At 57.4% G+C, this 25,560-nt stretch overlaps 1 protein-coding gene across 7 annotated transcripts; it reads right to left on the reverse strand.

Annotated features, from left to right (window-relative positions):
• Positions 1-1,470: 1,470 nt before the first annotated feature.
• On the reverse strand, positions 1,471-18,152 carry RIPOR1 (RHO family interacting cell polarization regulator 1). 7 transcript variants are annotated; one of them, XM_064580790.1, is made up of 22 exons: positions 18,018-18,142; positions 9,663-9,789; positions 9,394-9,528; positions 9,147-9,225; positions 8,423-8,446; positions 8,274-8,327; positions 7,974-8,126; positions 7,809-7,872; positions 7,670-7,713; positions 7,466-7,591; positions 6,940-7,088; positions 6,735-6,864; positions 5,005-6,651; positions 4,800-4,921; positions 3,803-3,935; positions 3,398-3,533; positions 3,140-3,301; positions 2,715-2,873; positions 2,387-2,583; positions 2,214-2,297; positions 2,008-2,098; positions 1,471-1,865 (listed from the first exon to the last, which is right to left on the reverse strand). In XM_064580790.1, exons 2-22 carry the CDS (start codon positions 9,764-9,766, stop codon positions 1,768-1,770), a joined length of 3,891 nt encoding a protein of 1,296 aa, XP_064436860.1. In that variant the 5' UTR covers positions 9,767-9,789; positions 18,018-18,142; the 3' UTR covers positions 1,471-1,767. The 7 variants fall into 7 exon arrangements, with proteins under 7 accessions (XP_064436860.1, XP_045746870.1, XP_064436859.1 ...); XM_045890914.2 differs by having other exon boundaries at positions 9,394-9,546; XM_064580789.1 differs by lacking the exon at positions 18,018-18,142 and adding an exon at positions 10,622-14,127.
• Positions 18,153-25,560: the final 7,408 nt, after the last annotated feature.

Consider the following 25,560-nt stretch of genomic DNA (forward strand, 5'->3'; position numbering starts at 1 on the left):
AGCTGTAGCCAACTTTGGGTGCTGGTTTGGTCTCCATGACTTGTTTGCTTTCTCCATCCCCTGCCACTCTAGCCGACCACCCAAAAAGCCGAGCACATCGTCCCCCATCCCCTCCATGCCACCCTTCGTAGTTACAGAGGGAACACAGCACTGTGCCACTGTGCTGAGGGTGTCTACCTGCCCCCACCCCCACCTCAGCCCCGACTCTTCTGGAATGAGCCACCTGCTTCCACACACAGGTGTTTCCTGTGCTCCTTCCTGTTGGCCGTTTTTCTGCTCAGCTTGGCTTCCCCAGCAGGTGGTTAAAGGCCCAGCCAAACCTCCTCATACACAGCGCTAAAACACTGGGGAGCAGGGCCCCCTGGGGATCTGGGTCACCCCCCCCCCAGCCTCCCCGGTTTGGGGGGCTGTTGGCACCTCATCGTCTCCTCCTGAGTGCAGGCGCACACGCTGTCCCCAGTATGTCCCACTTGTGTGCTGACACCACGTGCACTGGGACACCAGAGTGGGCTCTGGGAGTAGGGAGGGCCGGTTCTCCTTGCCCCTGGATAATAATGAAAGCTCGGAGGGAGAGGGGAAGGGTAGAGAGCCTGTTTGTCCAGCCTTGGGTGTGGGCCCCCTCCAGCCCTCTTTGGAACAGGCCTGCCGCCCTGAAATCCCATCCCCGCCGCCCCCCTGCCCCCCATTGAATTCTTAACCTTCTGGGGTTAACACACTCACGTGCCAGGCAGCTCTGGGAAGAGGGGAGCCCTCTCCCTGGAGCCCTGCTTCCTGAAGCAGCAGTCTGCCCGCTGTCGGGGTGGGGAGCTCAGGGTTCAGTCAGGTTTGTTATTACAGAGAGAAGAGGCAGCTCGGGGAGAGAAAAAACTTGCTGTTTAGGGTCACGGGGGCAGCTACTCGCGTTGCCTGCTTCCCAGGCCCCAGCTCTCCCCCTCTGCAAGGATCTCCCCTTTCTTCCTATCCAGCCCTCCAGGAGCTCCTTGCTCTCAGCTCAGCCACCTTGGTAGGAAGCTGCTGTTGCTGAGGGAAGGCCCAGAAGCCTGGCGTTCCCTGATGGGGTTCTGCTGCCCCCTTCTGGCCAGAAGCTCCAGTCTTCCCCACGCTCGTTGCGGCCGGCCTCGTCTGCCTCCAGGCCACCTGCAGCTAGCTGCTAGGGAGCCATTCCCAGGACCGGCACCTCTGGGCTTTCTCTGGGCCAGCTCCACAGTTTGGCTGCAGCCTGGGCACATAGCTTCCAGGCCCAGGGCACCCCCGGTCTCCAGACAGGGCCTCGTCAGCAACACCCAACCACCTTCTTCCTCTGCTCTCTTTCCCAACCCCGGTTCCAGCCTCTGGGCTCCCTTCTGCCTGAATTTCCAGGGCCAAAGCACATCCGTTGTCACAGCTGGGGGTGCAGATACACTAATGTCAGGAAGCGCCAGAGCCAGAGGGTGCTGGAGCAGAGGGTCAGGAGCGCACCAGGCCAGCCCATGTAGGAAAGGCATTTTGCTTTTTTATTTTCTGTAAAACTCTGTAAATAAAATATAAAACCAAGGGATGTGGTGGGACACTGATTTGTGGCAAGTGTGCTGAGCCGAGGCTGGGAGGCACTTGACTGCAGGCACTGACTGCCAACCCAAGGGCAACGGAAGAATATATTAGATTTTCACTGATGGGAATCTGTGGGGGAGAGGGGTCTGGAGCCAGCCCTCACCCTCCCTGCCAGTGCCTGATAAGCCCTGAAAGTGAGGGGAAGGGGCACTGGGAGCCAGCGGGGAGGGAGGGAATTTAGAATGCCGTGCTGGCCATGCTGCCAGGCCCAAAGATGCGGGGCAGGGCGTCCAGTGATTCCTCCAGCCGTCGGTGGGCAGACTGCCCCTCTTCCCCTGTAATAGGTAAGGATGGGGTCAGGAGTGATCCTAGCCCCATCTCGGCCCTCCCATCCCTGACTCCATCTCACTCCAGCTCCCATCAGCCAAAATGTTCCCACACTCGACTTGACCCCTATCTCCCATCTCCTAGCCTCACCACACTGTTGCAGGCTCTGCCGAGCAGCTTCCCTCACGGCTTCCGTGTCCGTTTGGCACAGGTACACCAGGGGCTCAATGCCCTCAGGAGCCTACCAGGGAGAGAACATTGAGGTGGGCCCAGTGGAGCAGCTGGGAAAGGCCCAGGGCCCAGGGCTGAGGGAGCTTCGGGGGGTGTGAAGCGGGGGATGGGTTGGCAGGGCTTACCTTGATGCAGCCCAGGGCCAGGCAGCCAGCCACTCTCGTCTGTACATCCTCATCCTCGAGCTGGTCCAGGAAGCACAGCAGGGCCTGGGTAAGGGTGGGAGCGCAGACTTAGCCAGACACTGGGAGCCTGGGGCCCCAGCCTTTGCCTCAAGGAAGGCCTGTCTGCCTCTCACCCGTTCCCGAAAGACAGGGCCCAGTGACAGGCTCCGCAGCTGGGTGCTGACAGCAGCCATGACCTTGTTGTTGCCATGGACCAGCAGGGAGCTGAGGGCCCGAAGCCCATCCTTTCGCAGCCGCCCCTCGGGCGCCAACCTCAGGGCCTTCAGCACAACAGCTTGGTCATCTGAGTTCAAATTCCGCACCAGTAACACTGAAAGAAAGGGAGGGGTGGGACAAGGTGGAGCCTCATGGGGTGGGGTCCTTTGCACACTCATGCTCTCATCCACACTTCAGACCCACCCACAGGGTCAGGCCGCTTTGTGATCAGGGCCTCTGCCTCACCCTCCTCAGCGGTTTCAGTCACATAGGCCTCCATGGAGGGGCTATCCAAGGCTTCGACGTAACTCCAGAACTGGAAGACTGTGAACTGCTCTCCAGGGCCTGGCTGGGGCCTCCTGGGCAGCTTCTGCCCCAGGGCATCTTCCAGGAACTTGGCACACACTGTGGGAGGCAGTGCCGCAGGCCTCAGGGTTTGGATGGACCCAGGCCCTTACAGGGAAGAATGCTCCCATCCCAGGTTCAGGTCCAGGGGCCCCCTGTCCAAACCCTACCCTTCTGGGTCCTTCTGTGCAAAGGAAATAGCCTTCACTAGTTCTTCCTAGTGCTCAGCTCAGCAGGTCTGTATGGGCTGACCTGGCTTTTCCTGAGGTCCCGTCACTGGGGATCCGAGAAAGGAGGAAGAGGGGGCAGGTAGGCAGCCCACTTACCAGCCTCAGCTAGCCCCGGCTGGCGCAGGGAGAGACGGGCACTGTACTGATTGCAGAAGGTGAGGAGCACTCGCTCCACAGGGCAGATGAAGGGGCTGAGTCCCTCTGTGCACTGGTCCCAGAAGGTTAGGAAGCCGGGCCGGGAGGCTGAGAACTGCACCACTATGAGGTGTAGATAAGCATCAGCAACGAACAGGCAGATGGGCATGTAGATGGGGCTAGGTAAGGGAGGAGCTTCGGGGCAGACAGGGCCTTTACCTTCCTGCGCAGAGGTGGCAGGGATTTCCCATCGCCTGCTAAGCTCGCATACGGCCTCCAGCACTCTGGCCTCCCTCAGCAGCCGCTCCAGGGCCCATGCCTCCTGGCAGCGCAGGGGCCCAAATGTGCCCAGTTTCTGGAGAATAGGGGTGGCCAAGCAACTAAGACCTCAGGATAAAGACTGGGGAGGGTGGAGCCCAGGGACTATAAGTCTCAACATGCATGGAGAGGGGGTGGGTAGCCAGAGTCCGGGAGGTGTTCCACTCAGCAAGAGCCAAATGCTAGGGCCCTGGGGGCAGTGGGGAGTGGAAGTCGGAGGAGGTATGGAGGGCCGGGATGGAAGTGCAGGGCTCCCTGGGATAAGGGGCTATAGAAGGAGGGTGTGGGGAATACCACTAGCCTCACCAGCAGGAGGCAGCTGCAGTGATATAGGTGCTGGACCAAGGCAGCGTCCAGGGCTGGACACTCCGTGCTGAGGGGGCGGGCACTGGGCAAGTCGAGGCTGTCCTCAGCCCCAGGCTCCAGGCTGTTTGGGGGCCTGAGAGAAAAATGGGGTCAATCACCCCAGGAGCACGCATTACCATGTGGTCACCAGTGTACTTTTATTAAAGTCACCCCATCCCAGAATGGAAGAACAGACGATGCACAGACAACAGACAATGGTTAAGTTCATGGAGGACTTCCGGAAGGAGGAAGGGACTAGGACCAGCAGGTAGTAGTGGGGATCTCCAGGGTCCGTCTGCCTTTTACCTCCTCCAGCTACAACTGCTGGGACTTCTGGGGCTGGGACGGGTGGGAGTAGGGTTGCAGGCGGGATGGTCTACGCAATTGGGACTGCAAGGAGTTATGGCCCAAAGAGTGCAGGGCACAGGGCCCTAACCTGGGCAGCAGCAGAGGGAGGAGGGGCTGGGCACAACCCTCAACCAGGATTTGGCAAAGGCCCCTCTGGGACAGGGAGCCGCGGGCCTGGGTTCTCTGGGAAAGCCTAGGTTGAGACAGAGGGGGTTGATGCTGGGGGACCCAGGATGCATGGGGAGGCAGTGAAAGGGCTTGTCCATAGGGTAGATCCAAGGTGAGACCAGGGGAAAGAGGAGCTGGAGCAACATGAGCTGATGGGGACCAGCAGGAGAGGCAGGCATTGCAGGGACCAGAAGGAGGGAGGTCAGAAGTACTGGGGACACAGATAGGGTTAGAAACAGGCATCAAGGACACACAAGGACTACACAGGGTGGGGGTGAATACAGATGCACCTGCTGGCAGGTGCATCCCCTTCTGCCCACCTCCAGTCTTGCTGCTCTCCTTGTTGCTCTACCCGGCCCCACCTCTCCCGTTCCCCGCTCCTGGCCTTTCTCCTTCCCCTGGCACTCAGCTTACCTCTGCCCCCTCACTTGGCCCCCCTCACCTGTCTCCAGGACCATCCGTGTCTTCATCTTCATCCTCGTTGAGGAAGCTGAAGCTCTCCAGGGCATGTTCCACAGTGATACTGAGGCTGGAGGCCCGGCTGCGAGTCAGGCCTTGTCTCTGCTGGGGTCATGAAGGGAGTCAGTGCCACCACCCACTGCCGGACTGCCCTCCCTGTGCTGCTGCAGCCCACCCACCCGCCTCACCATGAGCAGACTCTCCAGCCGGGTCACCTCCTGCTCCAGGCCCTGCAGCTCAGGGAACTGGCCACGATAGTCATCCAGAGCAGCCATTAGGGCCCCCAGGGCCTCTTCCAGCCTCCTATCCCCAGCCCCTCCAGCTGCCCCTGGAACTGAGGCCGGGGTGGCCACGGCCGGGCTAAGGTCTAAATGCTGGGGCACAGGGGCTAGAGGTGAGGGAGGGGGACTTGGGCTCCGAAGGATGGGCTCTCGGGGGTCTGGGGAAGGACTTGTGAGGGGTTCCCAACTGGATGAGGCGGGACATGGGTAGGAGGTACTGGGGGCTGTGGGGTCTGCCTGAGTGCAGGGAGTGGAGGCTGGGTAGCTGCAGGACAGGGTGTGGGTACCTGGGAGGGTGGGGTCTGTGTTTGTAGAGGGGCTGGGAAGTTCGGCATGGTCTAGACAAGTGGAAGAGCTTACACTTAGAAGGGTGGGGCTTGCGACAGGATGGGTGGGGCTCCTGGTGGTCTGGACTGGGCCCTTAGCTTTGGGGGTAGGGCTTGTAGCAGTTTGAGTTGACATCCTGGCTTTGTGAGTAGGGCTTGTAGTGGTATGGGGGGGGCATGCAATAGTACTGGGGGGGCTTGTGGTAGTGTGGGTGGGGCTTGCAGTGGCATGGGTGGGGCTTGTAGTGGCATGAGTGAGGCTTGCTGTTGTGTGGGTGGGGCTTGCAGTGGCATGAGTGGAGCTTGCCGTAGTGTGGGTGGGGCTTGCTGTAGTGTGGGTGGGGCTTGCGGTGGAATGGGTGGAACTTGCAGTAGTGTGGGTGGGGCTTGTAGTGGCATGGGTCAGGCTTGCGGCAGTGTGGACAGGGCTTGTGGTAGTCTGGACGGGGCCTGTAGTATTGGGGGTAGGACCTACAGTAGTGAGGGCGGAAAGCATTGCTTCACCAGTGGGTCTTGGGGTGGTCTGGACTGGGGTTGTGGTACTCGGGGTGGAGCCTGTAGCTGAGGGGGTAGAGACTGTGGGCTTGTGGGTGGAACCTGTGGTAGGCTGCGCGGCGCTTGGACCACTGTGGCTAGGGCTAATGGCATTATAGGTTGAGCCTGTAGTGGTGTGGGCGGGGCCTGGCAGTTCAGAAGAGCTAGAGTCTGTGACCTTGTGAACCAAGTCTAGATGTGCAGACAGGGCAGGATCTGTAGATGTGTGGGCAGGGCCGGTTGTACTGAGGGTGGGGCCTATGGCAGAATGGCAAGGGTCCACGGCAGGAGGGACAGGACCAGGTTGCTCCCCATGGGTGGGATCTGGGTGGGCAGGCAGGCTAGGTCCCTGAGCTAGATTTTCTAGACCCAAAGCCTCCACTGAAGCCTCAGCCAAGGCAGCATCCACACTGGCCTCACTGATGTGGCTCAGAGTCCGGCTGTAGGGTGCATGCCCATTGGCCAGGGCTGGGGCCATGGCGCCCTCTTCATCCATGGGCCTAGAGGTGGGGGTCTCAGGCCTACGGAAGGCGACTTGAATGGGCAGAGGTTCAGGCTGCTGCACCAGAGGCCTGGAGGCTGAAGAGTGGCGGGCAGTGCCTGAAAGCTGGGGGCTGGATGAGTCGTCTGAAGATTCAGATGATAGGGACCATGCTGTCCCATTCTCTAGCTCCTCCTGCCGCCTCAGCATATTCTGGGAGAGAGGAAAGGGCATTTCAGGACCACCCCAGGGAGCTCCTGGGGGATGGTGGGGCCTAAGCCTGGCCTGTGACTCACGTAAAAGGCCTGTTCCCGAAGTGAGGGTGTGTCTGGTGGGCTCTGGCTATAGGTGGAGAAGCGCTTGGTGACTGTGGAGGCCTTATTGACAGTGGAAGCGGTTGAGGGCTGGTCATCCTTGTCGAAGGGGCTGGGGAAGGAAGAGGCTGTTAGGAGGTGCCACAGGCCCCCTGGACCTGTCCCCAAGCCACTCAGCAACACCAACCTCCATGTGACTTCCAAGCTGAGCTTGATGGTGCCAAGGTCATTGATGTCCACAGCCACAACTTGGGGCAGGGCAGCAAACAGGTCCTTGGTCTCACAGGAGACACTGCCTACAACCACGTGGTTGGCCAGACCCTTCAGTTCTGTTACCTGTAGCCAAGAATGCATCATGAGGTCACAAGGGTATAGGGGTCATGAGGTTGTGAGAGTAGAGACGTCTGAATATGCATAGGGGTTATATGACAGTCAAAGGGTCACGGGGCCATGAGAAGGTTGCAGGGATTGGAATTTTCTGAGTGACGGGGCCATAGAAGATTAAAGCAGCCTAGGAGCATGGGGATCACAGAGGACCGAGTTTGGAGGGTGACTGAGGTCATGGGGGTCACAGCCTCATGGGGGTTCAGGGGGTCCAATATTCACAAGATTAAAAGAGAGAAAATCACGGAGTCATGAAGGTCATGGGGGTCACATATTCACAGATGAGTCACAGGATCATGTTGCCCTGTGGTCCTGGGCAGATACATCACCTTGATGGACAGGAATTCCGTGAGCAGAGGAAGAAAGACGGTTTCCTCACTGTCCCACACCTGCTTTCCGCTACCCTCAATTCGGCCCCGTAGTTTCCAGCGCTGCCGCCCATATTTCATGCAGATCTAGGTGAACAGGCAGGATGACGCAGCCCTGGGTGTTGCGACCCTCCCATCCCAACCCTTCACTGCACATTCTCATACCTCATACTGATCGCCCACACACAGCCTGGCGAAGCCAGCCAGCCCTGGGAATTGAGGGAGAAGGAGATGAGCCATGTTGAGGGGTCCCAGGCACACAATTCCCTCTCCCCACCACCAGTCTGCTCCCATCACTTAGTACCTTTCATCCGGAGATGGAACTCGCCCAGCTGTGCCTCTAGCTCACTCTCCAGCAGACACATGCTCTGAGAGGGGTGGTCAAGGACAAGAGGGGGTCAAGAACCAGGCCCCCCTCACCAGCTCTGCTATACCCTGTGCCTCTGCCTCATGGACAGCCATCTCTCACCTCTGTGTACTCGCGATGCCCTCGAGTGGCTTCAGCCAGGCTGTCCCGGGCCTCGCGGCTCCCCGGAGACCCAGTGCTGTAGGCACGGACCATGTTGTAGGCACCATCCCGGAGACGTCGCTGGACACAGTATGCCTCATACAGCTCGTCAATCTGGGCAGATGAGTGGGGTGGTATTGGAGGAACTGAGACTCACTCTTGGGCTTGCTCCCCCAGGGCCTAGCACTGCCCCCACCCCAAACTCCCTGTGACACCGGTCTACTGCCCCACTTGTGTGCAACACGTGTGCTGCACACGTACCTTGCTGGCATGGAACTCCAACCGTCGCAGGAAGCGTTCAATGGACTTGACTTGCTGAGGGAGAGGTATGTCAGGAGGGGCCAGAGGACCAGAGCCCTTTACCCTCCCCATGAGCTAACCTCTTCCAACACCATTCTCTACACACTCACCTTGTCCAAGTCATACAGGAAACCCTACAGGGGAGGATGAGAGGAGGCACTTAGGAGGCATGGGAAGTATTCCAGCAGGGGCACCTGTCTACCCAGACCCAGCTAACTCCTCTCCTGCACAGCCTTCCTCCCCCTCATACCATAGTCCACAGCCACTCCACTCAACTCATGGACTGACCCACCTTCCCACATGCCTGGTCTTTGGTGGATGTTAGTGACATAGGGTCTGGTCCTCAAGACCCCTCCTGTACCCTTCCCCTGACCTCTTCCCCTGGGATCCCTCCTCTGGCCCACTCCCTTTCCCACAACCCTTAGGAAGAGGTTCTCTCTACCAGGGAACTCTTATTCTTCAAGACCCAGCAGAGGTGTTTTTCCTCCTCTAGGAAGTCCTGCCCTGTTCCTGGGGAAGAACCAGGACTCTCTATCAGTACTACTACAATATAGTCTCCTGCTGTCCATGTCTGTGGGAGTCTGACCCACCCCACTGAAAGCTCCCATGGACAGATACTGGGTCCTAGGCAGAAAGTGTACACAGCCTGGGGAAGGTGGGGCTAGAAACCTGCCCAGCCCCAGCTTTCCGCGATATCGTGTTTTCTAGTCACAGCTGGGCTAAGTCACCCTAGAAAACAGCCCTGATGTCACCCATGGCTGGTGCTACCCAGTCCCTCATATCACAAGGGCAAAGAGCAGTAATCCAGGGTATCTTTGTCAACCCTTTACTCACCAGGCGGGAATTCCTCTTGGACTCCCTAATCTGTCCCTGGAGTTTCTCCTGCTCCTGCTGGTGCACTTCCAAATAGGCCCTGGGGAAAGGGGCAACGACAAGAATTAGCTTACCTTTGCAGCCTCCAGCTGCCCAGGGTACAGGCAGTGGGAAGAAGATAGGAGGCTGGGGAAGTTTCCTACTAGCAGAAAGGGGATGAGGGCTTAGGGAGGGGTCCTGGGATAAGGCATTGGGAGGAGTTCCTTACGTCAGGCCCTGCTTGAGCGCAGTGTACACCAGGTCCAGCCGCTCCGGCTGCGGGACCTTAGGGGCTGGGTGCGCCACGGAAAACATCCTGGAGACTCGGGAGAGCGCTGGGGGTTTCCGCGGGGGCCCTGGGGGACTGAAGGCCGGGAAGCTCCTGAAGAAGAGGCTACACTCAGAAAGGTACAAGAAGGAGTCCCCAAACCCTCACTGCACACCCAGCTCCAACCCCGTCACACTCTTTGACCCCATTAGCTCCCCTCAGCTGCGTACCTGGGCCCCCGCTCGTGGCTGCCGAGGACGCCTGCGAAGGACTGGCTCCTACTGACCCGGGCGCTGAGCAGGCGGCGCTGCGGCCGCACCGACAGGGACATCATGGAATGAGTCCGCGCGGGGCTCCCTGGGGGGTGGCGAGGGCGGGTGTCCAGCGCCAGTCAGGCTTTTGAAGCCCCCTCCGGAGGCCCGGCCTCTGTATCTTAGTCCTGCCGGACACCGCCTGACGCCGGGAATCCGACAACCCCGCCGGCCCCGGGGCTAATGACAGGGCGGCCGGGCGACTCGGCCTCGGACTCAGCTTGGCCTCGGCTCGGCCCCCACTTCCTGCAGAGGTGCAGGCTCCGCCTGTCGCGGGGCAGGAAGGGGGGTCGCGCGGGGACCCTCCCCCGGCTGGGAAGGGGCAGGAAAGGGGCGGGGCGCATGAAGAATGTGCGGAAGCGCCTGTTTACCCGGGGGCGGGGCGGGCTCCCCAGCCCTGCCCCTGCACTCACCCCCCAACCCTCGCAACAGTGACCAGGAGCTCCCGCGCCCCCACCCCGCGAGGCCGCGGAGGTCACCGGGCGGGGTGCACGCTCTGAGCCCAGCGGAGCTGCCCGACAGGCCCGGCAGGCGCGGGGTTGGCTCTCGCGACCCGGCCGCCCCGTGGACACTGCTCCCCTCCAGCCCCCGCCGGCTCGCAGGCGCCGGGACGCCGGAGCCCTCCCAGCGTCCAGCAGCCGGGGGATTCCCAGAGTGGGGGGCAGTGCCAAGAAGTGCCCTTCCTCCGCCACTTTCCTGTGGCTCCGACCTGGAAACTGAGTCACAGATGCACGCCTTCGCCCGCGCCCTTAGCGGGAAGGGATCCTCCGCAGACCCCCACCCTGCTCCGACGAAACACGTGCCCCTGGCCCCCAGAGTCCGGCCCACACCCCCTGGGGCCAGCCCCAGGGCCTTTGCAGCCCCAGGCCGGGTCCTACCTCTCTTCTTGGCACTCATGGTAGGTCCAGGACAGCTCCCCACCCCCTGCGCTTGCCCTCCCGCCCCTGTGTCCCCACAGGCCCAGGGCCACTAGGTGCTGGCCGAGCTGGGCTCCGCGCTCGCTCCCAGCGACTCCGGCTCCGGCTTCAGCTCCTCCCGGCGCCGCCCCCCGCCCAGTTCCTGCCGCCTGACTCAGCCCGCCGGGATGGGGCGGGACCGGCTGGACCGGGGGGCGGGGGGGGGAAGGGGGGCACCGGGCCCGGGGACTGGCCGGCCTCTGGGAGAGGTGCCTGGGGGTTCCCTTGGGGGAGGAAACTGAAGTGGATCCTCTCGGGTGGGGTTAGGCGCTTGGGTAAAGGGAGTTGAGCGCGGCGGTGAATAAGGAGGGATAAACAGAATGAAGACCCTGAGTGGAGGCTGGATTGGATGCAGTTAGAATAAGGGTCTCATAGAGTGGCTGTAGAGGGGTTCTGAGAGAGGACTGAGCACACAGAGGGCTGGGAATTGGGGTTCTGAGTATGTAAAGACTGGAAGGGCTGTGGGTGCGGAGTGGAGGGTCTATGCCAATGGAGGGCAGAGTCGGGCACCAGCATGAGGGGTCTGGGAGGCTGAGAAGAGAGAGGGGCTAAAGTGTGGGACTGGACAAAGCTCATATTATGTGTTGCTGCCTCAAGAAGGAAGCAAAGAAGGGGCGCCTGGGTGGCTCAGTCGTTAAGCGTCTGCCTTCGGCTCAGGTCGTGATCCCAGGGTCCTGGGATCGAGCCCCGCATAGGACTCCCTGCTCCACGGGAAGTCTGCTTCTCCCTCTCCCACTCCCCCTGCTTGTGTTCCCTCTCTCGCTGTGTCTCTCTCTGTCAAATAAATAAATAAAATCTTTAAAAAAAAAAAAAAAGAAGGAAGCAAAGAAGGAACTGGGTACAGAGTCACACAGCCCCCATTCACAGAGGGGGTGCTCATTCTAGGCACACTCCCTGGCACCCCCAGACCCTAGGGAAGAGGATCAGGTCCCACTTCCCAGCCAGGGCCTCCTCTCTAGTAGAAGCTGCATCCTAGAATGAGGCCCCCTCCTTCTGGCCACCAGCTCACATGATTGAATCTCCCTGGTGTTGGCCCTTTCCCGCCGCCAGTATTTTTTCCTTGAATTTCCTTCATCCACCTTGAGCCTAAATAGAGGCTACCATGCCCAGGGACTAGTGGGCATTGGAAGGGCTGGGTGCTCCCTCATCCCATAAATACTCCTGCTCCCTGATGCTCAGTTCTGCTTACTTTCTCCCTGAGAGGCTGGGGGTGGGCCCAGGGATCAGCATTTCCAACAAGCCCACCACTCCCCTACAGATTCAGATGCAAGATGCCCAAGAAACCCCAGTTTGAGAAGTGCTTAACCTCCTCTCTCTCCTTGAAGACCTGGTGCTGTGCACCCTACACTAGCAACTAGGTATTCCTGTGCATTGCCTGCCCAACACTGGCCTTCCTGCTCCCTTCAGCCACCCTCCAAGGGAACACCCCTGGCTCTGGAATGCCCCTTTCCTAAATCGCAACCACAGTGACTCCAACCTTAAGTCTCTCTCCATCACCTCCACCTTCCCTGTCTTCTACCTGAGACCTCTTGAGCCCTCAGCTCATTTATTCACCTATTCACTGAGTGACAACTCCGTGCCAAGCATGTGTCAGTCACTGGAGATACAGCCCAGAATTTCACAGACACCATCCTGCACAGAGCTCACAATTGGTCCCAGCTTCCTTTCTCTCTGCCAGCTCCCTCCCACCTTCTCTTCCCTGCACATCCTTCTCCCCAGCCTAGATCCGCAGCCACCACTGCATCACTCACTGCTGCTAATATCCCGAGCACTCTGTGCTTCTCTCCTACCTGGCAGGAAGCACTGCTGGGCAACCCACCTCCCTGCCTTCTCTGTGCCTGCACCTGCTGGAACTGAGCTGGAACCACAGAGCGATTCTCTCAAGCTCACCCAGGCTCTCATTTCCCACCTGGGGAAACCCTCCTGTGTGGCCCTCCTCATCTTTCTTCCTTCTCACAGATGATGAGTGTTTCAGACTTTCTCCACAAGCCTCAAACAAGCTCAAGTCACTTCCACATAAAAAATGAAAACAACCCTGGCAACTACCAAAATGCCCATCTGTAGATAATGGAACCCTATACAGCAAAAAGAATGGACAATATATAACTGCACACAGCAATATGGATGAATCCTACAGACATAAAGAAGCAAGACCACAAGAGAGGACATGTGTACGGTTCCCTTGATATGAAAGTTCAAAAACAGGCAGAACACATCTATGGCGATAGAAGTCTGAATACTAGTTACCCTTTGGGAGTAGTTACTGGAAGGGGGCCCAAGGGGGCTTCCAGGGTGCTGGTAATGTTCTGTATTTCCTAATCTGGGTTCTATTTTCTGATCCTATGTGGGTGTGTTCCCTTGTGAAAAATGGGTTGAGATGTACACTTAGGACATGCACCCTCTCTGTAGGTATATTTTAATATAAAGTTGACTTTAATAACTCCAAAATGAAATGACCCTTCTGTGGACCCCACATGTCTTTCCAGCGACCCCACCCATGGTTCCATTTGGCCTTTTCAGAGTCAAATTTCTCGAAGAGATGTCTACCTCGATTTCCTCTCCATGACCAGCCAGTTCTCTTCCCACCCTGGTCCACCTTCCACACCCACCACTCCCCTGACTGGTCAGTGACTTCCCTGTTGCTGAATCCAGTGTCCAAGGCGTAGTCCTTATCATGCTTGATCTGAGTAAAGCTTTTCACTCTGTGGCTCTCTTCCTCTTCTTTGAGCCCTTGAATTTCAAGAGGCAATAACATGCTCCTGGTTTTCCACCTATCTCTCTCTGGCTGGACATTTTATTTTCCCACAGGAGATCTGTCTTTCTCATCATCCCAGAATGGGCCTCAGCCTCCTCACTCTTGGTCTGGGTACATCTCCCACACCTCAATGCCATCTAAATGTTGCCAACTTGCTTATCTCTTCCTTGCCCAAACGGCTCTTCTGAGCACCAGGCCTCTATAGCCAACTGCCTGCTTGTCACCTCCCTGGAAGTTGAGTGACAATGCAGAGTGGGCTACTGGGGATGTGCTGAGTTTGAGGTCCCCAAGCTGAATCCACCAATTTCCTTCTCAAACTTGACTCTCCCCAGTCAACCTCTCTGTGGCAGCCCCACCCCCTCTTTACCCAGTTGTTCAATACAGAAACTAGGAATCATCCTGGATGCCTCTGTCTCCGTTACCCCCACATCCACTCAGCCACCCACTCCTGCCATCTCTGGAATCTGCTCCCCTCACCTCCACTCCCATAGTTAGAATTCGAGTCCAAGCTGTCACCACCTCTCATCTAGAACCCTACTGCAGCTTCCTAATGGGCTCCCTGTCTCCACTGTAACCCACGATGATCCGTTCTTTTTTTTTTTTTCTTAAGGGTATCCAGCTTTATTTTACATGGTTGCCTACATTTTTTTTTTTTAGATTTTATTTATTTATTTGAGAGAGAGAGAGAGAAACAGCATGAGAGGGGATAGGGTCAGAGGGAGAAGCAGGCTCCCCGCCAAGCAGGGAGCCCGATGCGGGACTCGATCCCGGGACTCCAGGATCATGACCTGAGCCGAAGGCAGTCGCTTAACCAACTGAGCCACCCAGGCACCCTACATTTTTTTTTTTAAGTAAGCTCTGCACCCAACGTGGGACTTGAACTCAAGACCCCCAAGATCAAGAGTTGCATGCTCTACTAACTGAGCCGCCCCCTGCATTGTTTATTCAATAACAACATTGCTCTTCTTAAAATTCCAGTCCTCTCCCAATGCCAAAAACCGTGCTTTGACAAGTGCTTTCTATAGGCCAGGCCCTGCACTTAATCAACAAACATCATCTCATTTAATTCTGGTAACAACCCTAATAGGGGTAAATCTTATTAGCCCCATCTCGCAGATGAGAAACCTGAGGCTAACTGGCTGTGTGACCTCGGGCATGATGTTTCTTAGCCTTTTTGGGCTTCAGATACCCCTCTGTTAAATGAGCATAATAAGGGCGCCTGGGTGGCTCAGATGGTTAAGCGTCTGCCTTCGGCTCAGGTCATGATCCCAGGGTCCTGGGATCGAGTCCCGCATCGGGCTCCCTGCTGGGCGGGGAGCCTGCTTCTCCCTCTGCCTCTGCGTCTCTCTCTCTCTCTCTCTGACTCTCATGAATAAATAAATAAAATATTTTAAAAAAATGAGCATAATAACAACAATGGTCTCCCGGGGCTGTTGGGAGTTTGAAATGAGGTACTTCTCTCTCTAGGGAGTGTTTGGGGAAGGGAAAATTGTATGTGGGGTAAGGAAGTTGGGGTGGGCACACTACTACACTTTAAGCACACGACAAATATTAACTGCTATTATTAATAATCACTAATCTGCCCAAGATTACACAGCTGGTAAGTGGTAGGGCCAGGATTCAAATCCAGACAGTCGGACCCCAGGACTCTGAGTCTTTAACATCCCCCTCTCTGACTCTTGTGAAACATCCATGGGTGACTCCCTACCCCAGGGATAAAGTCTAGATTCTCTGACATGACCCCCAATACCCTTCAGGCTCTGTGCCTCCCCACATATACCTTCAACCAGTCCTCCACTCAGTATCCCCTGCTCCTCTCATGGTCTTTCTGTTCCAGCTACTGTGACCCTCTCGAAACCTGCAAGGCTCTTCAGCCTTTGAGCAGCAACCTCCATTGCTCCTGTACTCTCCTCCCATACTCTCAGCCTGAACAACTCCCTCTCTTTTTTCATGTCCTACCCTATGACTTCTTCTTCCAGGAAGCCTGCCCTGGGTTGGTTGGTTCCCCCTTTCAGGCGCCTCATAGCTTCCTTCCTTCCTTCTGATCCCTGAGACCACATAGCTCAGTTGTCAGTTCTCCTTTAGCATCTGTCTTCCAACCAGACTGTGAACTCTGGGATCAGGGGCCTGTTTGTGGGGTTCACTGCTGTGCCCTCTGGGCCCCACACCAGGGAGATGAGGGAGGGGGCTGAGTGAACCGGGCTGCCTGGACACAGAAAGAGCAGATCGTGGGCTGTTGAAGGGGTAGATTTCAAGTCTGTGCCCACCCCAACTCCCCTATCCTGCATACAATCTTCCTTTTCCCTGATATAATCAGCAAGTAGGGTTCTGCTCCCTGGGCATAAGGCAGGGTGGGGACCCTGGGATTCTGGAACCGAGTGGGTAGGCTAGAATCAGAGTAGGCTAACTGTCCCAACACTTTTCTTTCTCTGACTACGGCTCTGCTGCCACCAACTCCCTAGTCCCTGACAGGGACCAGGATGTTGGTCTGCACTCTTGCCAAATCTAACTCTTGGTCTGCACTCTCGCCAAATGACCATCATAATATCCACCCGAGTGACCATTTCAGCGGGTGGAAAGGCAGGATCTTCCCTGCTGCAGAGGAGAGAAAGAGCTGAACCCCTTTGAGCTAAGGGAGAGGGCTCGCCTTAACTGGCAGGGGCTGAATGATGGGAGCCAGGGGACTCTCCGGACTCATGCCAGCCCTGAAGTCTGTTCTGGACATGGGAAAGATCCCAGGTCCCAAAGGTTATGGGGCCTGCAGCACAGCCAGCTCCAGCTCCTGCATGGCCCCAGATTCCTCCACCCCCAATACCCTCTATGCCAAAAGTGGTGCACTTGTGTGGGACGGGAGGTTCCACCACCTTCACTGCCCGGCTCGGTGGTATGCCAGGCCAGGCCAGCAGCCTAGCCAGGAGTCCCCGGTCCAGTCCCGCCCAGGCGTGGGGCTGCCCCAGACTGAGGTAAGCAGACGCTAAAAATAACCGGGGCAAGGGGCGGCTGCAAGAATGGGGTCCCTAACCGAACCTGTCCGGGTCTCCATGGCGACTGCCCCCAACCCGGCTGCTGACGTCATGCCGCAGCTGCCTGAGCGGGAGGGAGGGGGGTGCGCGCGCGCGCAGCCTGGGACCCCCCACCCCGGAATGAGGCGGAGGCGGCCGGGTAGCTTCACTTCCTGCCGGCCCCCTCCCTGGTCAGCTGGTCACATTCCCCGGCTGGCGGCGCCCTGGAAGCCTGGTGGCCTCCCCTGGGCAGGGCCTGGCAGGGTCGGGAGTCCCCAGCCGTAGTGAAGGGCCAGGGTTGACTGAGCCTCGTCCTCCTCACCTGCCTTTCCACCCAGGGTGCACCCAGCCTGGCTCCCTGCGTGCGCCCCTCACCCCCACCCAAATCAGGCCTCTATCTCTGGCTGCTGCCCCACAGAACCCAGGAGGGGGAGGGGTTGTGGGAGTGGAAGCTGAGCCAGGGCTCCCTGTCCCCCTGGAGTATTTTGTACCTCATTCTTCGATTCTCATTCCCCACACCCTCTCCATGCCACAAAGGTGGTAGGGCCGTGGCAAAAATTCAGGTCTGGTTCTAGTTCCCACTTCTCCCTAAGCCAGATGTGTGACCTTGAGAATATTACTTAATCTCTCTGGGCCCGCTTCTGCATCTGTCAGATTGCTATAACCCTCCTCAGAGGGCTGTGCTGGTGTGAATGCTGCAGGCCCAGGGTGAGGTCCCACAGATGGTGGCCAGGGCACCTTTGTTATATTTGTTATATGAGACTGCACACAGTAGGTGCTCCCTGAGCTCGCCTGGACCCGAATTAGGATCAGTCCAGTAGAACTGGCTAGGAAGGCTCAGTTCTGGAGACTGGACTCAGACCTCAACAGGGAGAGGACAGAGGGTGCCCAGGGCAGACTTAGCCAGATCCCTAGACTTGGTGAGCAGCTTCTTCCCCAAAACAGTTCTGCAGGGTGCCCAAGCCTGGCTGCTTGCAGAGAGACCCCGCATCAGCCTCCCATTCCCAGGGACAGGGTCTGTTCCCCCGCCAGGCCAGGGAGATCATCTCCAGCCTCAGCCGTCTGGGCGAAGAGCCCGGCCACAGGCCAGGATCCGCCACCTCGGGCCGAGCCCCAAAGCCGCTTAGGCCGGCCGGTAGGACCAGGAAGATTAGCTCATCTCGGAGGCTGGCCTGCACCCTCACCGCCCCCTCCCCATTCCCAGCTCAGCCTCACCCGCGGAGAGGGCAGGGGGGGGCTCCCGGAGAGCGCCCCTGCCAGCGCCCAGGCTGGCGCCTTGGGCCCGCCGTCAGGCCCGGCCCACCCCAGAGCTCCGGGGCAAGGGCCGCCTGGGCCTTGCCTTGGGAGGGAAGAAGGCCCAGATGCGGCGGCTTTTGTGGGCGTCCTCCGCGCCCGGGGGGAGGGGAGGAACCACACCGCGCGGCTCGGGTCCCGGGGATGGGGCGATGTGGGACAGGGCCGCAGCCGGGGCAGCAGATCCGGGACCGATGGGGAGGCACCCGGAGCGCCGCGCCCATCCCCGGCACGGCCCGCGGGCCCGGGAAACGGCGGTGACACTCACATGGCTGCGCTGGGCTGCGCAGACCTCGCGCTCTCCGTGCGCTCGTCCCTGCCCGGCCTGGTCGCGCCGCAGCTGCCGCTGTCGCCGCTGCCGGCGTCCGCCCCTCCTTCCGCCCGTCGCCTGCCGCCCAGCCACCCCGCTCCTCCCCAGCCCGCTGGGCCCCACCCACTGCGCTCCCGCGGCTCCCGCACCCGAGGAGGCGCCCACGGCTCGCTCCGCCCTCTCGGGTAACGGGGCAGGCCAGTGGCCCGCGGGGTCCACCAGCCTGCGGGGAGGCGGGGCCCTGGAGGACGCGAGGGTGGTGGGAGCTCTCCGCGCTCGGGATCCGCGGGAACTGGGCAGCTGCTAGCAAAGCCAGTCCCATTCCTTCCCACACAGATCCCAAAACAGGGTGCGCCGGAAAGCCCCGCTTGCCTGCCCCCTCCTCAGAATCTGTGGTCTCTAGAGATCTTTCAGGCCCTCCTATCTGTGACCGCCTGAAACAGGTCCTGGAGCGGCCACTGCTGGGTTGGGTTGGTTGGAGGAAAGGATCAGGGACAGTTTCCGGAAGGGGAACAAGGGGGCCTGAAGCCTAGCCACTGGACACCTGGCCGTGCATTCACCACTTATTGGTTATTGGCTTCTGGGGAGCCTCAGGCCTTGCTCACAGAGCTTGGCAGGGTTTGGGTACCTGGGCTTAGGGCACATGTTGGCCAAGGGGGCCAGAGCCCAGTCCTTCCCAATAAGGGGACTGGAACACTGCCTCTCCCCTTGAGTGGCTCGAGGTGGAACTGAGAGCTCTGAGCCTCACCCTTCAGGTTTCACTCTGTAGTCCTTCACCTTTGGAGGTAGCACAGACATACCCAGGAGCAGGCTGAGGGACCTTAAGAGGTTCTTGAATATCTGCACCCCCCAGGGTTGGTCTTCACAACCCAGAAGTTGTGGGGGGGGGGGCAGAGACCCTCAGGGGGCACTGATATCCTCTCCATCACCAGTTCTTCCAAGAGACACACCACCCTCTCCCAGTACTCTGGCCTCCCAGCCCCTCCTCTTTGCCTTCCTTTGCAGCATACCTTTCTCTATAGTCCTTGAACCTGGGGATTGCTTCCAGGGACAGGTTCTCTTTATTTCCCCACCCTACAATATCACCCAGTCCCAGGGCTTCCATCCATCCACTGCTGAGCATACCAAGCAGTCCTCCATGCTCAGAGCCCTCTCCCGTTCCAGAGCCTCTCGTTGACCCACCAGATCTCATGACCGGCCCCTGAGGGACTCTTCTTCCTTCGTCTCATCTCTGCAAAGCACTGACCTCCATTTAGGCTCCCACCTGAGCCAGAGGCCTGGCCTCTACAGAGCTCTCAAAACTGGCACAAGTTGGTCCCTGCCCACCTCTGAAGTCACCTCCTCTGCAAGGCATCCTCTGACCACCTTCTCTGAAGATAGCCTCTCCTTGTTACTCTCTCTCCCCATGTCCTGTGGACTACCTTCATGTCACTAATCACCACCAGGAAGCATGTATGCCCATGTGTGCTCATGTGCTAAACCTGCCTCACTGTGGGCCTTGAAGTTCTGTGGGGACAGGGACCATGGAAGTCATCGTCACCACTGTCCCTGGCTCGAGAAATATTTGTCAGATGATGGGGCACCTGGGTGGCTCAGGCCGTTAAGCGTCAGACTCTAGATCTCAGCTCAAGTCTTGATCTCAGGGTCATGAGTTCAAGCCCCGCATTGGGCTCCACACTGGATGTGCAGCCTACTTTAAAAAAAAATTTTTTTTAAATATATATAGTCAGATGAGCCAGTGAATGAATGAAGTGAATGAATCAGAAAATGCATGAACCATGACATCATCTCTCCTACCCCCACCTTCATTCAGCCTTCTAGTCCTGTTGATCCACCTCCAAGACATGTTTCAAATTCATTCCCTCCTTGTATTCATTCATTCCCTCACCTCCCACTGCAAGTACTCTGTTTATTTTTTTTATTTTTAAAGATTTTTTATTTATTTATTTGAGAGAGGGAGAGAATGAGAGACAGAGAGCATGAGAGGGAGGAGGGTCAGAGGGAGAAGCAGACTCCCTGCCAAGCAGGGAGCCCGATGCGGGACTCGATCCCGGGAATCCAGGATCATGACCTGAGCCGAAGGCAGTCGCTTAACCAACTGAGCCACCCAGGCGCCCTGCAAGTACTCTGTTTATTAATTAATTCTACAAACACCCACTGAGCACTCAAGGCTGGGCAGTTTGCTGGCTCCTGGGGTGGCAGGGCATAGAGCAGTCCCTGCCCCATTGCTCAGAGCTTTGATGAGGCAGCACTGATTGCAGGGCCTCACCAGAGCACTGTCCGAGGAATTCTTTCTTATTCTGGAATTCCACTTCCAGAAAATTTCTACTTTTTTTTTTTTTTAAGTAAACTCTACTCCCACGGTGGCGTTTGAACTTACAACCCCAAGATCGAGTCACATGCTCTACTGACTGAACCAGCCAGGTGTCCCGAAAATTTCCACTTTTAATGGATGATTCCCTCCCCCTTCATAGCCACTCCGTTCTGTGTGTGGTCATGTCTCTGCATGGTCACAGTTGGTACCTAGGCCTGGCCCACCGTCTCTTCTGGCCTCCCTCCCTCCACCTTTATCCCCTACAGTTGTCCTCTACCTAACAACTTGGGTGATCTTGAAATCATAAATCAGGTCATACTGGTTAACCATTGCCCTCAGGATAAGTCCAGACTCAGTCGTGGAGCCTCTAAGAGGTCTGGCTTAAGATGACCTCACCTACTCATCTCCCATGCATCCTGCCAGTCTTTGGTGCTCTGGTTCTACTATGCCATTCTACCTGTGACTTCCTGAGTGTGGTCCCCACGCTCTGGCCTCCGTCTCTTCTCCCAGCTTCCCTTCTACTTGGGTTGCTCCTCCCCCTTATCCACTTGGAAAAGGATTCAACTCTCCTCCAAGAAACCTGTATCCTCTGGCTTCCCACTCAACCCTTCTGAACACCTATTACTCCCTATTGTTCTTGTCTGTGACCAGGCTTGGCTCCCCATCCTGTGACTACCAGGGCCAGGCATGGATGGGGCTGCAGTGAGCAGATGGGACACCTTCGCCTGGCCCCCGCCCCTTGCCTAGGCACCTTGAAGGAGGGATGGTAGCTGAGGCCTATGGGGTGATGGAGGCCTCTCAGGCTTCTCCCCAACAACCATGAGCCAGGTGAGGAAGGACACAGCTGAAAACCATTTCACAGAGGAGCCATCCTGAGGCTCAGGGAAGGCAGGGCCTTTCCATGGTCCTGTGCTTTGGAAGGGGCAGTCTGAGCTCCAGCTCAGTTCACTGAGGCCTAATCAGTTTGACTCTGAGTCAGCCATGGTTCCCTGAGCACATGCCCAGCTTGGCGCCAGGCTGGGAGTCAGGGCAGAGCCCAGAACCATCACCATTTCTAACCATAAGTACTATGAGTCCACATTCCTGAAGGGAAGGGCTCTGGCCTGAGAAAAGTCCCTCAACTAAACAGCAGAGGGTGGTGAGAACCACAGTGAACCCCAGTTCCTCGTGTAGGATGTAGCTAGTCCCACTTCTGGAAGTAATGCAGTTCAAGTCCCCAAACCCAGAAAAATGGAGGCTTCCCTCACCCCACCCCACAGCCTCCATGGCTACATCTCTCTGGTATGCAACTTCACTCCCCAGCTTTCTGGGAGGCAACAGAGTAGAAGCCTTCCCCTTACTGTGCCTCGGACAGAGTGTGCAGCATTCATCCATTCGCCAGATAGTCACCAAGCAGAAGCTGCTGCATGCTCAGCTCCTGAGGGACCAGAAGCGGGGGGTGGGGGGAGGGGGGGGCCAGCAGTGAGGCAACCTCATCCCTGCTTATGGGGGCTCACTGTCAATCAGGGCATCTACAGCCCTGAGTCTCTGTACCTCCTGTGTCACCAATGTGTGTGTGTGAGAGAGAGAGTCGGTGAGTGGTGGGGGCAGATGATGGCTCAAGACGGAGGACGTAGGGGCCTGTGGCTAGGTCTGTACCTGCCACCGACCTCCACTCCCCTCCAGCCCCAAGCTGGATTCTACTTCCCATTGTGTGTGTCAAAGGGCAAGGGCCAAGGATGCTGTTCCACGTTCGAGTCCTAGCTTTACCACTCTCATCTCATGGTTTCTGGAGCCACTTCTCTTTTCTGATGCTTTAATTGAACCCATTCACCCATTAAAACTGCAATTTGAAGATGCACTCCATCTCATTCATAATCCATACAATGTCAATATAAACAACAAGAAACACTTTTTTTTTTTTTTTGCCTCTGAGATTGGAAGTGAGGGACGATGTGTGAGTGGACACTCTCAAGAGAGTGGGAATTGGTTTGAGGGTTTAGGCGTAGTTTTTTCAGTATGTTTTAGGATGTCAAGTGCAAATCCCTCTTTCAGTTCCACTTCAAGAAATTCACCCCAAAGAAAGAGTTGTACAGGCAAGAAAAGATCTGTGCCTGAGGATGTTGATTACCGGCTTGCTTGCCCGGGGTAAATGGACGACACAGTCCTTGTGACCATCAGTGGGTGACAGAATGCTGGAGGAGGTGCACGTATGCCCGGAGATGCTCTGTGGCCACCGGAAATGGAAGCCAGGCACGGATCAAACACGTATGAGGTACCTGGCATCACTCTGGATGCTGGGGACACAGTGGCAGACCAGACAGGCAAGGTCTCTGCTCACAAGGAGTTTACACTCCAGCCAAAGGAGACCGATCATCATCAAGTTAGCACCTAAGTATGATAACTTCAGAGAGAAAGGAGAGAACTGGAGAAAACCACCAGGGTTGATGTGATGTCAAGGGATGGGGCTGAGGGGCTACTTTATTTTATTTTTTTTTTTTTAAGATTTTATTTATTTTTTTGACAGAGAGAGAGACACAGCGAGAGAGGGAACACAAGCAGGGGGAGTGGGAGAGGGAGAGGGAGAGAGAGAAGCAGGCTTCCCGCTGAGCAGGGAGCCCGATGTGGGGCTCGATCCCAGGACCCTGGGATCATGACCTGAGCCGAAGGCAGACGCTTAACGACTGAGCCACCCAGGCGCCCCTGAAGGGCTACTTTAGTCAGGCGGTCAGGGAAGGCCTCTTTTGAGCCGAGAACTGAATGGCAAGAAAGAAACAGTCATGGAATGATCCAGAGAAAGGGTATTGCAGTCCGAAAGAACAGCAGGGCAACCGCTCTGAGGTGGCAATGAGCTTGCTGTGTGTGAGTCACGTGGGCTGCAGCAGAGGGAGAGGAGGTCTGCGAGGCGGCAGGCTCAGGTCAGGGTAGGGTAGGGAGTCAGGGCTTTCCATCTTTCCACAGGGAAGGGTGCTCCACCCAATAAACATGGAGGAGTGGGGAAAACACCACAACAGCTGTCTGTTCTCCTGTCGCAGGAGTCTCCTCAGGGCAAATCTGCCTCCACCGGCCCCTGAGAGCTGTCAGGAGAGCTGTCAGTGGCCATCACCTCTGGGCATTGTAATTTCACGTGGTTTTACTTTTTTCTTTGTATTTATTTATACAAAGAATGGTTGGCAGTGAACGGGTCACTGTTTTCAAAGACAGCACTGCCACCTCTTCTTGAGATATTTCCAGGCCGGCCCCTGGCCCCTGCACCTAGTAGGCATTAAGTTTCACCCAGGCTCCACAGGTGACTTCCCTGGGGACTCTGCCCCAGGCAGGGTGGGGTTTCTGCTATTGTCCCCACTGATCCAGCTTTGGCCTCCAGGGGGGCCTGTGAGCAGTGCCGTGCTGGGGTGGGGTGATTGTGTCCCACAGGCTGGGCCAGGCGTCCTTCCTTCCTTCCTGACTCCCTTCTCCCAAGGGACAAGTAGGGAGGGACGTTCACGCCTCTCCCAGGTCACGGGATGCGCTGCTCCCCTGGGACCCCTTCAGGCCAGGCCCCTTGCCAAAGGCTACAGTGAGTGATGTGTAGTTTATTCTGAGTTCCTACCACTAGCAGAACTGTTCTGACAGATTTGGAGGGCCCTGTAGAGGGGGAAGGTCCTAGTCACCCTGTTATGTGGTCATACCCTCCACCCATCAGAAGATGATCTCGGGGCGGTGCATCCCGGAACTGACCCCTGCCTTGCCCCATCCTCGCCTAGGAAGTACAGCGTTGGTCTTTGGCGCCACCGTGTGGGAATCAGCCACATTGCAGCAGCACATTCCACAAAATACTGCCTAGCTCCGGGGGGCAACCCCTTGCCCCAAGTCCTGATTTCGTGAATGGGTAGCCCCTGGAGTGTGCGGCGCACAACCTGTTCAGCCTTATGCAGCGGCGACTCTCCTCCCACTCGGACCTAGTGGCAGATCACGGTCGCTGGGAACCCCACCACCACCATTAAAACATCCTCCACACTCTGAAGACTATTCCCAAATGCTCCATGACCCTCCACTTCCCAGGTCCTCTCCTCCTTGGACCTGTTCCAGGTGTGCTGAATATACATAGTCCTCCTTCTCTTCTGAAACTCCCTCTGGCTTCTGTGACTGCTCTTCTTGGATTTCTAGCTGCTTCTCCGGCTGTTTCTCTTTATGTCGCTTGGTGGGCTCCTCAGGGTATTGGTCTCCCTTCCCTCATCCTTAATATTTTTCTCCAAGCCATCCTGACAACTTCCAGGGCCTTCTTCCCATCCCCACAGTGATACCTTGAGTCTCGGCCCCCCCATCTCTCATTCCATTTGCCCCTTAAGGTGACCGTTGGGTACCCCAAACTCACTGTGTAAAGTCCATCCCATAGCCTCTCCTCAGAACTGCTCCCCCTCTAGGGTTCTCATGGTAGTCTGGGTAGCCTTTTCTCCGACCCCCACCCCTCCACCAGCCACCAGGTCTGTCCTGTCCTCCCCACCTCCCCACCCCACCCGCAGCCAGGGCACCACCCGCACCTCCTTCCTGGCCTCTTGGTGTCCTTGGTTTTGCCCAGCCTAGTCCATTCTCCACACGGCAGCTGATGGCCTCTGCATATTGGACCCTGTCCCTTCCCACTTCCCCACTGGTCCTTCATCTCTGGCCAGTTCCTCCCCAGGAGGTCCTGGTTCCGGTTAGCCTGACTTCTTTGTTCCCTGAATACACCCTGCTCCCCATGCCTCCACAGGCTGTCCTGTGCATCTTTTTTCCTCTTTCCTTCCCTGGGCTAACCCCTGCCTACCCTTGAAGCCTCAGCTCAGACACCACTTCCTCTGGAATGCCTTCCCTGGACTCCAGGCTAGTTCAGGAACCTCTTGGTCGTGCTTACAATGCTCATGCTGCTCCCCACCACAGCCATGTGTGCCTCCCCTTCTGAAAGGGACAACTGCTCCTGTCTGGGCTCCTCACACCAAGGCCAGACCCAGGTCCGGGCACTCTGCCTGATTCTCAGTCTCAGACATCCTAGATCTCAAAAGTTACCAGGTGCGGGGCGCCTGGGTGGCTCAGTCGTTAAGCGTCTGCCTTCGGCTCAGGTCATGATCTCAGGGTCCTGGGATCGAGCCCCGCATCGGGCTCCTGGCTCTGCAGGAAGCCTGCTTCTCCCTCTCCCACTCCCCCTGCTTGTGTTCCCTCTCTCGCTGTGTCTCTCTCTGTCAAATAAAT

This window comes from Mirounga angustirostris, unplaced genomic scaffold, assembly GCF_029215605.1.
Source record: "Mirounga angustirostris isolate CCGP_5_RB_7025 unplaced genomic scaffold, mMirAng1.0.hap1 SCAF_16, whole genome shotgun sequence".
Lineage (NCBI taxonomy): Eukaryota > Metazoa > Chordata > Mammalia > Carnivora > Phocidae > Mirounga > Mirounga angustirostris.

Bases quoted from the DNA above. Each gene is read 5' to 3' on its own strand.
- RIPOR1 (XM_045890912.3), bottom strand. The intron at 7,714-7,808 runs GTACTAAGTGAT...CTCAATTCCCAG, and splicing joins GTTCCATCTCCGGATGAAAG to GGCTGGCTGGCTTCGCCAGG. The intron at 7,089-7,465 runs GTGATGTATCTG...TCTTGGCTACAG, and splicing joins CGGAATTCCTGTCCATCAAG to GTAACAGAACTGAAGGGTCT.